The 12,063-nt window shown below is 34.2% G+C and overlaps 1 protein-coding gene across 9 annotated transcripts in view; it reads left to right on the top strand.

Moving 5' to 3' along the window:
* Positions 1–12,063, top strand: part of MYH10 (myosin heavy chain 10) — a 145,902-nt gene that overhangs the window by 59,226 nt on the left and 74,613 nt on the right. For all 9 annotated transcript variants that reach the window (XM_063111209.1, XM_063111201.1, XM_063111206.1 and 6 more), the window contains 5 exons: positions 6,108–6,171; positions 7,993–8,091; positions 9,879–10,022; positions 10,271–10,366; positions 11,607–11,725. In XM_063111209.1, the coding sequence (XP_062967279.1) occupies positions 6,108–6,171; positions 7,993–8,091; positions 9,879–10,022; positions 10,271–10,366; positions 11,607–11,725 (522 nt within the window). The remainder of the gene's footprint in view (positions 1–6,107; positions 6,172–7,992; positions 8,092–9,878; positions 10,023–10,270; positions 10,367–11,606; positions 11,726–12,063) is intronic.

The raw sequence follows: 12,063 nt of genomic DNA, 5'->3' as shown, positions 1-12,063 counted from the left end.
CCACATATCTAAATTATTTTGAAACCTTTCCATATAGGTTACCTGTTCAGGAGGCCCAAACCTTAATTTTCCTCTATTTTTCCTTTGAACCTTATGTCTTTTCCTATTTTATAATCTCCTATGAAGTAAGAGAAAAATAATATTATTAAATATAAAATGGATAATGTTTAAGTTTAGATTTCAAAGTTAGAGTTGAAAGTTGTCTGCATAATAACTTTTTTTCTTATTGCCCAAATAATTTCTTTTGTTTGATGAATTTTGAACTTCTAATTTATCTGTAAAGCAAAAGGAATAGGAAAGCGTATAAAGAGTTGAAAGCTTAAACATCATGATGACACATACTTAATAAAGAAGTTAAACAGACATGTTGATGAAAGCTAAAAATTTGTATTATTGGATATAATGAATTTTTTAAGTGAAGTATTTTCTTAAGAAAGAAATAAGTGCTACCATATGATTTTGATTAACCTTTCTGCAGTGTTAAAATTAGAAGTTTGAGAAAGTATTTGTTTGGGCAGTTATGTTGGCAATGTGTCCTTTGTAACTTTGGAACAATAACATTGTCTTTTCACTGCTGTCTCTTAAAATAGCAATTTTTTATTAAACCAATAAGGTATTATATAGATAACACAGCTGTTAAAAATTTATAAAGAATTTTAATGCCAGTATAACATCAGGACCCAATTTTAGTTTTCAGTTTTCTTTTTTGAACAGTTCTAACTAGTCGTAAGGACTGATAGTTTTTATTCTTCCTTAGGGGTCTTCCAAAAAACAAAGACAAAATTTACTTGTTTTTAAAGTAGAATAAAATGTATTATCTCTTGTAATTACCATATGGATTCACTGGACTATTTTATAAATCTAAGATACATTGTGGAATATTAGTGATCTTATTTTTCCTATATCTTGAAACATTTTGCTATTTTATCACCCTAGAAATTGGTTCATCATTATTCATCATTTATTCCTAACTATGCTAAATAAAGATTAAAATAATAAGAATAATAGAATTGCCTAGAAGGATGTTACAATAACTATTTGCTTATTTTATGTCCCAAAATATTGTATTATCTTTCCAGAAGGTACAAAGTAAGACTAAAGACATCATCTTTGTAGTCTACTTTTAGCTTTCTGTGAACACAGTTGAAAAATCAGAAGTTTTCATTTTCTACCCATAATGGCAAGGAAGTGAAAATTGACAAAGGAAAATATTGGACAAATCAGAAGATGAATGCAAAGAGGCAGATAACACTGTAGACTTTAAAGGTGGTGGTGAAATCAGCAAAATCTCTGATTGAATCTTCAGATGATAGCCTACAATTTTTTCAAATAATCATATATATTTCCAAAGACAGAAAGGAAACATAGCATCCAATTAGTTATTCACTAGGAAGGACTTCCTTATTCAATATCTTCCAACAAGAATTCTAGACCACCTATTTTGCTAAAAGAATGTGTGACAGTATTTTTTCATCTTATATGACATATACCAAAATGTATTACATGGTTCGTAAGTGGACAAATGCTGAAGGCAGGTGTGTATAATGAAAGTTATTAGAAGGAAATAGATGATGTAGAAATGAAAAAATTCATTGGATTGACCATTCTAATTGGTGCTTGTAAATCTAAAAATGAAAATGTTTTACAATGACAAACTCTCTTTAACAAAATAACAGCTGTCAAAGGTTTTTAAATATTCAAATATTGCATTCTGACAATGCAAGGCAACAGTATTTGAGAACCTATTGGCAGAAGAGAGAAAAGATGCCAATAGTTGCTACTTTGAATAACTGTTAGCCTAGAATGTTGTATGTTGTATCTCTTAAAAATATTGGACATAGTTTTCCTTACAACTTAGAAGGTGAAATCCGATTGCAGTGTTTCAAAGACTTTTACTACCACTACTCTTCGTAGTAGTTATACTTCAAGACAACTTAAAAATAAGCACAGAACCTCTCTTTAAATTACTATTGAGCTTGAAGTAACTGATATACTTGACCAACTGTAAGACTGCTCAGCTCAGATGGCACTATTTCTGTGAAGCCTTCTCTCCTTCCTCTGTGTTCTGTGGCACCTCTCAGCTCTGTGTGGAAGCACACATACCACATTATTCTCCAGGTGTTGAAAGAGTTCTGCTTAAGTTTGGGATGGGGAGGGGCGTTATTAGGTCAGCATCTCTCAAGGCCCTAATTATATTATTTGTGTAAAGTGGTTATTTGTTTAATGTAGTATTTATATGATGTCATATAAATAAATGTAGTATTTATATGGTGTAGTATTTCTATGAAGAGCCTGTCCCACAAAGAAGGAAAATTTTTCTCCCATTTAAGAAAAAATCCAAACAAAACTTTCTGTTCCACCCATAAAACAAAACTAACCAAACAAGCAAACAAATTGTCATTTTTATTATGTGACTTAATTAACAAGTGGTCTACAGAAGAAAAATACTAATTGCTCACTACTGATTGTCAAGCAGCCTTGGAATAATGGATTTATATAGTAGTCTCCAGTAGAATTTAAATCATTACCTCATTAAGTTTGGTGACATAAGACCAACATCTAGGCTGGAGGGCATTGCAGATGTTGGTGACTGATACTATCCTAACTGCCAGGGAAGTCCCAATTTCATGTACTCTGTTTTGTTGTCCACACACTCACTCACTCATATTCGTGAGACCCGTATCCAGAGTATTTGCAGTTTCACTGTTTGTTTTGATAGTGTATTATGTAGAGTGTGTGGCTTTTTGTACATGACTGCGTAAGAGTTGGTAAGAGTCTATTTGTCACAAAATGCCTTTGCTTCCTGCAGTAGTCATGCTTATAACTCCCACCGTTGAACACTTTGGGGTTTAGTGGCATTAGGAGTAGACCCTTAATGAAATGCACATTTGTTATATGATGGCATGGTACCTGGAGTGTATCAATCGTGCCATGCATTTCTTAGCACAGAGCAGGACTTTTAGATAACATGAAATAAAATATGTATATTCTGGTGGGGACAGAGGTAGAAGGACACTTGGAAATGATGAAGGAGAAGCAAGAGGACTGGTAAAGGAGTTCCTAAATATATACTTAAGACAGCACTTACTTGTGTAAACTGATGATGGTTTGTTCTTCCTCAAGAAGGAAATCAGTATTATTCACAGCGATTTCTCCCCCCAAGTTCTGCACATAAATTCTCTTTTCATCTTGTTTGCCTGGCTTGGTTTAGGTTTTTTTAAATGGGGAAATTGGATTAGTTCTCAATGAATGCTCACGATAGTTAGCAAAAATATAATGGATTATTGATTTTGAGAAATGATTTTTTTTTTCTTTTTCAAAAATCAATTATTGAAGTTTAATTTATATACAATAAAATGTAGTTCAAAAATTTCTGTGGTACCATCCCCAAACTGACTACTCATTTTTTCTACTTAAGGTAAATATTTACAAACTGAAAAAAATAATGTTTTGGAAAGGTGAGAGGGGCCCTAAGGTAGGAGGTAAAAGAATGGGCATACTGACACGTAAACAGAAGAATGTAAATCTAATAGTTTTCACTTTAATAAGGAAGGAACATATTTAATTTAGTATGTTTATAGTAAATATAAGGAATAGATGCTGAATTATATGTGTGTGTGTTTGTATGTATGTGTGTGTATGTATATATATATACTTTTTTTTTTTTTTTTTTTTTTTTGGTGGCTGGCCAGTATGGGGATCCAAACCTGTGATGTTATAAGGTTGCACTCTAATTGAATTATATTTTTTAAATTGGCATTTATCTTGGAGGCCCTACGATCTCTCCTGTGATTGTTTTTCAAATTTTTTGCACATGATGGAATTTACTGAAAAGTGTACATTCAAATGTATGTGGTGTAGCTAGCACCGTGATCTAGAGATAGAATACTTCCCTTACTCCAGAAAGCTTCTTTTTGCACTTATTTTACCCTGAAACCACTGATTTTTTTCTGTCCCTATAGTTTTGTTTTCACTGCAGTGTCAAGTAAATGGAATCATATGATATAGTAGTGTTTTACATCTAGCTTTTTTCACACAGCATAATGCTTTTTAGGTCCATCCGTGTTGTTGGGTGTATCACTGGTTCCTTTTCATTACTCAGTAGTATTCCACGGTATATATAGTATTCCATTGTATAAATATAACACAGTTTCTTTATCCATTCACCAGTTGGTAGACATTTAGGTTGTTTCCAGTTTGGGGCTAGTAAGAATAAAGTGGCTATGAACGTTCATGTGCAAGTCTTTGTAGACATGTGCTTTTATTTCTCTTGGGTAGCTACATAGGAGTGGGGTTGCTAGATCGTACAAGGTAACTCTGTGTTCAACTTTATAAGAAACTGGCTTACTGTTTTCTGGAGTGGCTATACCGTTTTGCATTCTCACGAGGATTGTATGACACTTCTACTTATTCTGTATCCTTGCTGGTCTTTCTTAAGTAGCTATTCTACTGGGTATGTTAGTGGTAGATCATTGTGGCTGTTTTAATTTGGATTTTCCTAATAACTAATGATATTGAGCATCTTTTCATGTGCTTATTGACCATTCATTTATCTTCTTTGATCAAATGTCTGTCTTACTGTTGAGTTGTAAGAGTTCTTTATGTATTCTGAGAAGAAGTCCTTTCTCATATGTGTGTTTGCACATATTCTCTACCAGTCTGTGGCTTCTGTTTTTATTTTCTGTATGGTGTCTTGAAGAACAGAGGTTTGGTAAAATCCAATTTATCAATTTTTTTATTTTATGGTTCATGCTTTTTACATTTTATCTAAGAAATCCTGTCTAACTTAAGGTCATAAGATTTTTTCCTGCTTTCTTTGAGAACTTTTACAGTCCTAAACTATATATTTAGGTCTATGATCTGTTTTGAGTTAATTTTTATATATGGTGGGAGTTAAGGTCTTATGTTCTTTATATTTTGCATATTTTTCAAGCACCATTTATTGTAAAGACTGTCCTTTTCCTATTAAATTACCTTGGCACCTTTATTGAAAATCACAGTTTCCCACACCAGCCAGCCAACCCCCCCCCAAAAAAAAAAAAAAAAAAAAATCAGTTGACCTTACATGCGTGGTCTATTTCTGGACCTTATTCTGTTCTGTTTATCTGTATCTCTACCCTTATACCCGTACCACACTATCCTAATAAATTTATAGCTCTTTGAAATTGAGTCGTGAATCCTCCAGCTCTGTGGTCCTATTTCTCAAAATTGTTGTAACTATTCTAGGTCCTTTCCATTTCCCAATAAATTTTAGAATCAGCTTATCAGTTTCTTCAAAGGAAGCTCTCTATTTGTGTGATGAATAATAGTAGCATGTTACTAGAATCAGTTCTTAGCAGTCCTAGAATAAACCATTCTTAATCATAGTTTGTTTCTTTGTTTTGCAAAGTGTTTAATTTGGCCTTTTCTATCTATATTTACAAGTAAGATTTAACCATATTTGCTTTTATTTTGCTTTCCCTTCTTTGTGCCCTCTTTACCAGTTTTGGTACTCAATGTTATGATAACTTTATAAGGTAAATTTTGAAACAATCACTATTTTCTCTTTTCCTAAAACCATTATATAGTAAGGTAATCAAATATTCCTTAGAAGTTCGTAAAACTGTTTCGTAAGATCAGTCCGGCCTTTTTAAAGAAGTAATTCTATTTCATTATTTTTTATGATTATGGTCTGTTCAAGTTTCTCTTGCCTTTTCTTGAGTGGATTTCTATTTTCCGAGGAAGTTATCTATATCATTCAGATTTTCAAATCTGTCAGTATAGGGCTGGATGTAGTGTTCCTATAAAGCTATTAAAATCTCTCATATCTCAGATTATTTAGAAGAGCTTTTTAAAAATTCTAAATGACTGGGGTTTTATTTTCCTTTTGCTAATAATTTCTAATTTTATTATATTGTAGTCCAGGAAGTTAGCCTGTCCTATTGCTTACTTCCTTGAAATTTGTTGAAGCTTTTCTTTCTTTCTATTTTAGGCAATATATAAGACCCATTTTTGTAACCAATTCATGGATGTTTGACAGGACGTATGTTGTCATATTATTTTATTGTAATGTCTGATCCTCTTGTGTTCTTATTTACTTTCAATTTTCTCTTTTTAATTTTTTTTAGGGCAAGTTTATTCGGATCAACTTTGATGTAACTGGCTATATTGTTGGGGCCAATATTGAAACATGTATCCTTTTTTATAAATTGCATGATCCAAAATAATGATTTAGTCTTCCTACAGCCTCGTGGCAACTCTCTGTGATATCACTCCCACTATCCAGAGACACTGTGACTTTTTCAGCTACTGAATATTAACTTCAAAGTGTGTTTTGTTGTTGATGTTGTGTTTTTAAAACCAGGCTATCACCTACTGATATGGCTGGGAAGTAGAGAGTCCTACACTGTGTGCGTGGCGTGGGACATTCAGATGAATGTTGCATGCAACTGCTCTTCTGCTCTTGTGGTGTTGGTGCATTTTCTACCATCTACTTCTGATATTAGCAGGACGAGCATGTACTCATTGAAAGAAGCCAGATAAAACTGCAGAGTTAAAATAGTTTCAGTTAGTGTTAGGTAGAATAAAGCTAGAGGAAAAAATAAGATGTAATATACATAGACTAGTCCTAAGAAATGTCACACGCATAGAATGACCTTAAGAAATGATGAGTATATATAAAACAAGTTTAATTAGTGATATAATAAAATAGAAATGATTCTAAGTGATAGTGTCAGTTAGAAAGGGATACAGATGACAATTCGCTGATACTTGTTAGAATAATCTCCAGTGATAAAAATATACCTGAGAGATAGATCAAAATTTTCCTGTTAATTAAAAATAGTATTTTATGTCTCTAATTATGCTCAGAGCCAGAAAAAAACAGACACACCTGAAAATGACAGGGGAATGAATCTACAGTTTATGTTTCCTCATATTAGTTTGTTATAGCATCATTCATATGCATGTATTTTTCATCAGACATGGAGGATGTATTTGGGATAGTCTGATTTAAAATTTAGGCTGTGTGGCACATACAGAATTAATTCATTTTGGTGGCCCCAGGGAAGGTTTACCTCAAAAGAGGCAATCATCTTCCAAAGCAGTGAGACAGATTCTATGAGAACCCAGTGTGACATTGATGCATTGACACTCCAGGTGCATCAAGACACTGTAGATAGAGGGTTCAAACCAGTCTCAGATCTGAGCCCCAAATACACCATCTGGCGAGCAGTAGTCTGAAATGCTGGAGCTGGTTGGGACTGAGCTGCTTGCCCTCTGGGAAGCCCAGGCAGGGTAGGGATCTGCAGGCTGTAGGTACTGGCCGCAGTGGTTCTTCAGGGCAGCGAAGGGAAGGCCAGTGGTTAATCTAATCATGGGTGTCTCAAGGCATTTGGAAAAGTTCTGTGAGGTGCTGAAATGTAACAGGCTAGCACCTAATATATGTGAGACTTTCCATAAAGGGGACTCTCATGGTAACATGGTGGCCAAGCTTATAAATTTTGGGTCAGACCAAGTTCCCCCACCCCCCCTTTTTTTTTCAGGGTGGTGTGGCCATAGACTCAGACCAAGTTTTGATTCCTAGCTCTACACCTACTTAGCTATGTTATTTTGACCAATTTCTCTGTGCCTTGGTTTCCTTATTTGTAAAATTGTGATAATAATTCTGGTGTTATAGGGCTTCTCCTGCCTTTAACAGCTGTACTTCATTTTTTAGTAGCTTCTTATAGTTCTGGTTCTGTGAATATAATCCAAGTTAGAGGTAGGGTGGGGTGCAGTGAGAGAAGTATCCTATAGTTTTTAAATCCCCTCCCAGTCCAGTGATTTCAGAATATTAGTGTGAGTAACTTAAATTGCGTATTTTTTCTTTTTTCACATATGAAACACAATAATTCACTGCAGAATAGTTGTTATATATAAATCAGAGAAAAAAAATGTTTTAGAAATTAAATGTGTAGACACTGAAAGAATACCCCCTTTTAAATAATTTAGTCCTTGACCATCTTTGCTCAGACCTTCTGGAAAAGTCTCGTGCTGTTCGTCAAGCAAAAGATGAGCGTACTTTTCACATCTTTTACCAGTTGTTATCTGGAGCGGGAGAACACCTAAAGTGTAAGTTACAAAGTTTTCTACTATTTTATATTCATTTGAATATCTTTTTTAATATTAAAATTTTTTGAAAGAGAACAGTTTTGGGAAACAGTGGTTTTATACACATATACCAGATTTCTAGCTGGTTAAATTGTGAAAATGAAAATGAAATTGAACTTACATGCCATGGGGTTAGTACTTTAAGTAGCAGGTACGTGGGTGTTGTTATATTATCTTTCGTGGTTTTTTTTTTTAATTTTCAATTAGAAGACAGATGATGCATATATGTACAGTTCTGTTTCAGCATTTATAAATATAAAAGTAAGAAAAAATAAATTTACTTAATTAAATATAGTAGAAAAAGTATTTTTATTCCTAGATTTACATCTGAATATGTATATTATGCTTCCAGTACTACTAGGAAGAGCCTATGGTGGATATTTATTTATTTATTTATTTATTGTCATGAATCACAAGAACTGAAAGCTTAGGGTTGGACAGGGTAAAAAGTAGAGTTCTGGTCTGGGTCAGAATTTTGCTGGGTCATATGTATATGAGAGAAGATGCACCACTTCTCAGTCTCTTCTGAGTCTCAAATTCAGTGTTGTTTCTATATGATTATTATGTATACAATCTAGATATTATAGTAGGCAAATATACAGTAACACTTTTCTCATTTGGGGTCTATGCTTTGGCTAATCACAGGCATCTGTGAAAACATCGAACCCAGAAATTAATTAGAGAAAGACCTGCAAGGGAAAAAATTAAGCAACAAATAAATACAATAATTGCCAATTAGGGACTAAAAAATTCAAGATTTTGCAATATATAATGCTGAAGAGAAGAAAACCCTCAGGGTTTCAGACTGGCCATAACTGCAATATGAATGAATCAAAAAAATATCATCCAAGTGTTAAAAGGAAATAGAAAAAGAAAACAGTCCCCAGTAGAAGTGTTAAGTGTGATTTAGATAAGAATTAGGAGATAGAGTGATTAGCAGAAATTCTCTGCAGGACAGCAGGAGAGCCAGTTACAAAGAAAGCTGGGGGCACATCTAAACATCTGTTATAGGGGTAAATAGCCCTATCTATTTTGATTGCTCCTAAGAAACCTTTTTCTGCTCTCAAGAGCGCATTTGTCGAAAGAAGTTCTCTTTCATTCATGATCCCTACATTACACGTAGTCAGTGGGGGTATCCATTGTAACATTCTGTCAGAGTATGACATGTTGCTCATCACTCTAAAGGCAAGTTAACCACTAAACAAAGTGGGTCGGCAAAAGCATTTCAGGGCTTTTGTGTGTCTTGGAACTTGCTTGGTTCATATCCTATACCTTCTACATCCATATCTTTATCTTATGTTCATGGTAGTTTTCATATTTACCCCATAATGTTTGTTTTAAACTATTTGCTAAGAAAAGAATGTAGAATATTGGTTTAAAAGCTTTCCTTCAAAAGATGGCTAAAATATTTAAATCTGAAAATGATAAAGTTTAGTTACATGGAAAGCTTATATCATTTGCCAGCTATCCAATTTTAAATATAATACTGTACCAACCACTGCCCCAAAAACTCATGTTGAGGTTTTTGTATTGTTTACATCATCATTTTCCTTTATTGTACAGATAATGGAAAATTGTGTATGTTTGTATATTTACATGAACATATAAAGAAAGAAAAAGCATGTGCTGCTGATGGGTTGGATGGTGAACCCCTGTTCTCCTGTGGTATCAGTACAGGTTGAATGTGGATGTGATTTAGTCTGTTTATGAATATTTATTAAATTTTATTTCACTATATTTCCTTTTAGCTGATTTGCTCCTTGAAGGATTTAATAACTACAGATTTCTCTCCAATGGCTATCTTCCTATTCCGGGACAGCAGGACAAAGATAACTTTCAGGAGACCATGGAAGCAATGCACATAATGGGCTTCTCTCATGAAGAAATTCTGTGTATGTTTGATTTCTCTAAGATTCTAATACTCACTTTCATAAGACATAAATTTGGGTTAAATAACCTAAGCTAGAACATGATTAGAAAACTAATGAGAACTGCTTGTAATTCTGTGAATTCCTGAGGCCTGCCTTACTGAAAAGTTTTTGTACAGCTAATTTTTAACAAAAAATAAATTAGAATTATGTCTCTGCCACCTTTTGGTACAATATTTTTATTAATTCTTTTTCTTTTTATCAATATGAAGCAATGCTGAAAGTAGTATCTTCAGTGCTACAGTTTGGAAATATTTCTTTCAAAAAGGAGAGAAATACTGATCAAGCTTCCATGCCAGAAAATACAGGTAAACTGATGAGTACTGTTTTTATTTCTGTTTTGTTGGTTTGTTGTGTTCTCCAAAAATGTGTTACAGTGCAAGCATAAAACCACCTCTGAAGCATTTCCCAAGGGACTCTCAAGAGTAGAGGCAACCTCACGTGCCTGCATAAGGACCCACCTGATTCTATAAATGAGGGGAGAAAATGGGGCGCAGGATGAAAAGTGGCAGCAGCTGCTCTGCCTTAGCATAGAGGAGGCATTAAGAGTTGGAGGGCGAACTGAGCTGCAGAGCACGCAGCTCCTCTGATGCAGCTGCTTCGTTCCAGCCAGTTTTACCTTGCTAGGAATATAGGCCCAGTGTTGCCGGATGTAATTGGTTTTTCAAAGAAAGCAGGAAATCTAGATTTTAATTGAAGTCTATCCATTTTTAAATGTCTAAAATGGATTTAAGTTTATACTGGTCAGGAACAAAAGTTTTTTTGTGAACCAACAAAATGTGTTTGCAAGCCTTGTCAACTGTTGATTTGCTTCCAGTGGGCTGGAGACAAAGAGAAATGAGGAATCTCTGTATCACCATTACCTAGAATGCTTGATTACCCGAATAAGTTATGTTGCCTCACAGGGGACAGCCACAATCCACTGTGGCTAATGAAGACTGACATAAAGTTGCATCATCTGCCCTTGACATAGTCCTTCTTTTTTGTAACCAATTTGAGGCCCATTAACAATTTAATTCTGTGTGTCTCGTCTGAGGGGCCTGCCTCTCCTGCTGCAGCGTGGTAACCATTTCCTGACCACACCGTGACACATCATTCTAGAGCTTTTGACTGCCAGGACCATGACATCTATTATTCAAAGTAGTTTGGTTGTCATGTGGCCTGTGTTCTCCATATGGCTTTCACATGGTGAAATATGACTTAAAATGGAGCAATTTAAAATTTAAAGTGAGGCATGTATTAGTATAGCTTGGTTCTGAAATCTTAAAATGACCCACAGATGGAAGAGGATCAGGTTACTGTTCTAAAAGGCAAGGTGGGCAAATGCTGACTAGTCGTCTCCTATAGCATAAAAATGAGTGTGTTAGTAATTTGAAAGAATGGAAGGTATTTTTCATCAGACCCAAAACTTGTCTAACTTTAAGACTTTTATTTAGTTTATTTCTTAACACAATTTAATGATTACTAAGATTTTTCAAGTGTTTATTGACGATACTGTGACTAGATCATAAATAGAAATGTAGTATTTAGGCATGTTTTACACTTCAGTTGCACAGAAACTCTGCCATCTTCTTGGAATGAACGTGATGGAGTTTACTCGGGCTATACTTACCCCACGGATCAAGGTTGGCCGAGACTATGTGCAGAAAGCCCAGACCAAAGAACAAGTAAGTTTAATATTATTTGTTATTACAGATTTGTTCGAATGATAAGCTGTGGTCATTTGATCTTCTGATTGACATGACACGTCACAAACTGAATCAATAAAAACTATATGGGCCTGGCCAGTTAGCTCATTTGGTTAGAGCACAGTGTTATAACATGAAGGTCAAGGGTTCAGATTCCCATATCAGCCAGCTACAAAAAAAAAAAAAAAAAAAAAAAAAAACCTCTATTATTTGGATGTTTCTTGGTACTAATTGAGTATTTTTTTTTTCCTATAGTATATTTACTTTTTCTTTTTTCAGAACAATTCAAAAGTTCATTTTTTTAAAAAAAGGTAAAT

This window comes from Cynocephalus volans, chromosome 10 (assembly GCF_027409185.1).
Source record: "Cynocephalus volans isolate mCynVol1 chromosome 10, mCynVol1.pri, whole genome shotgun sequence".
In the NCBI taxonomy this organism is placed as follows: Eukaryota; Metazoa; Chordata; class Mammalia; order Dermoptera; family Cynocephalidae; genus Cynocephalus; species Cynocephalus volans.
The sequence above is the reverse complement of the archived record's forward strand: the minus strand, read 5'-3'. Positions and strand labels throughout refer to the sequence as shown.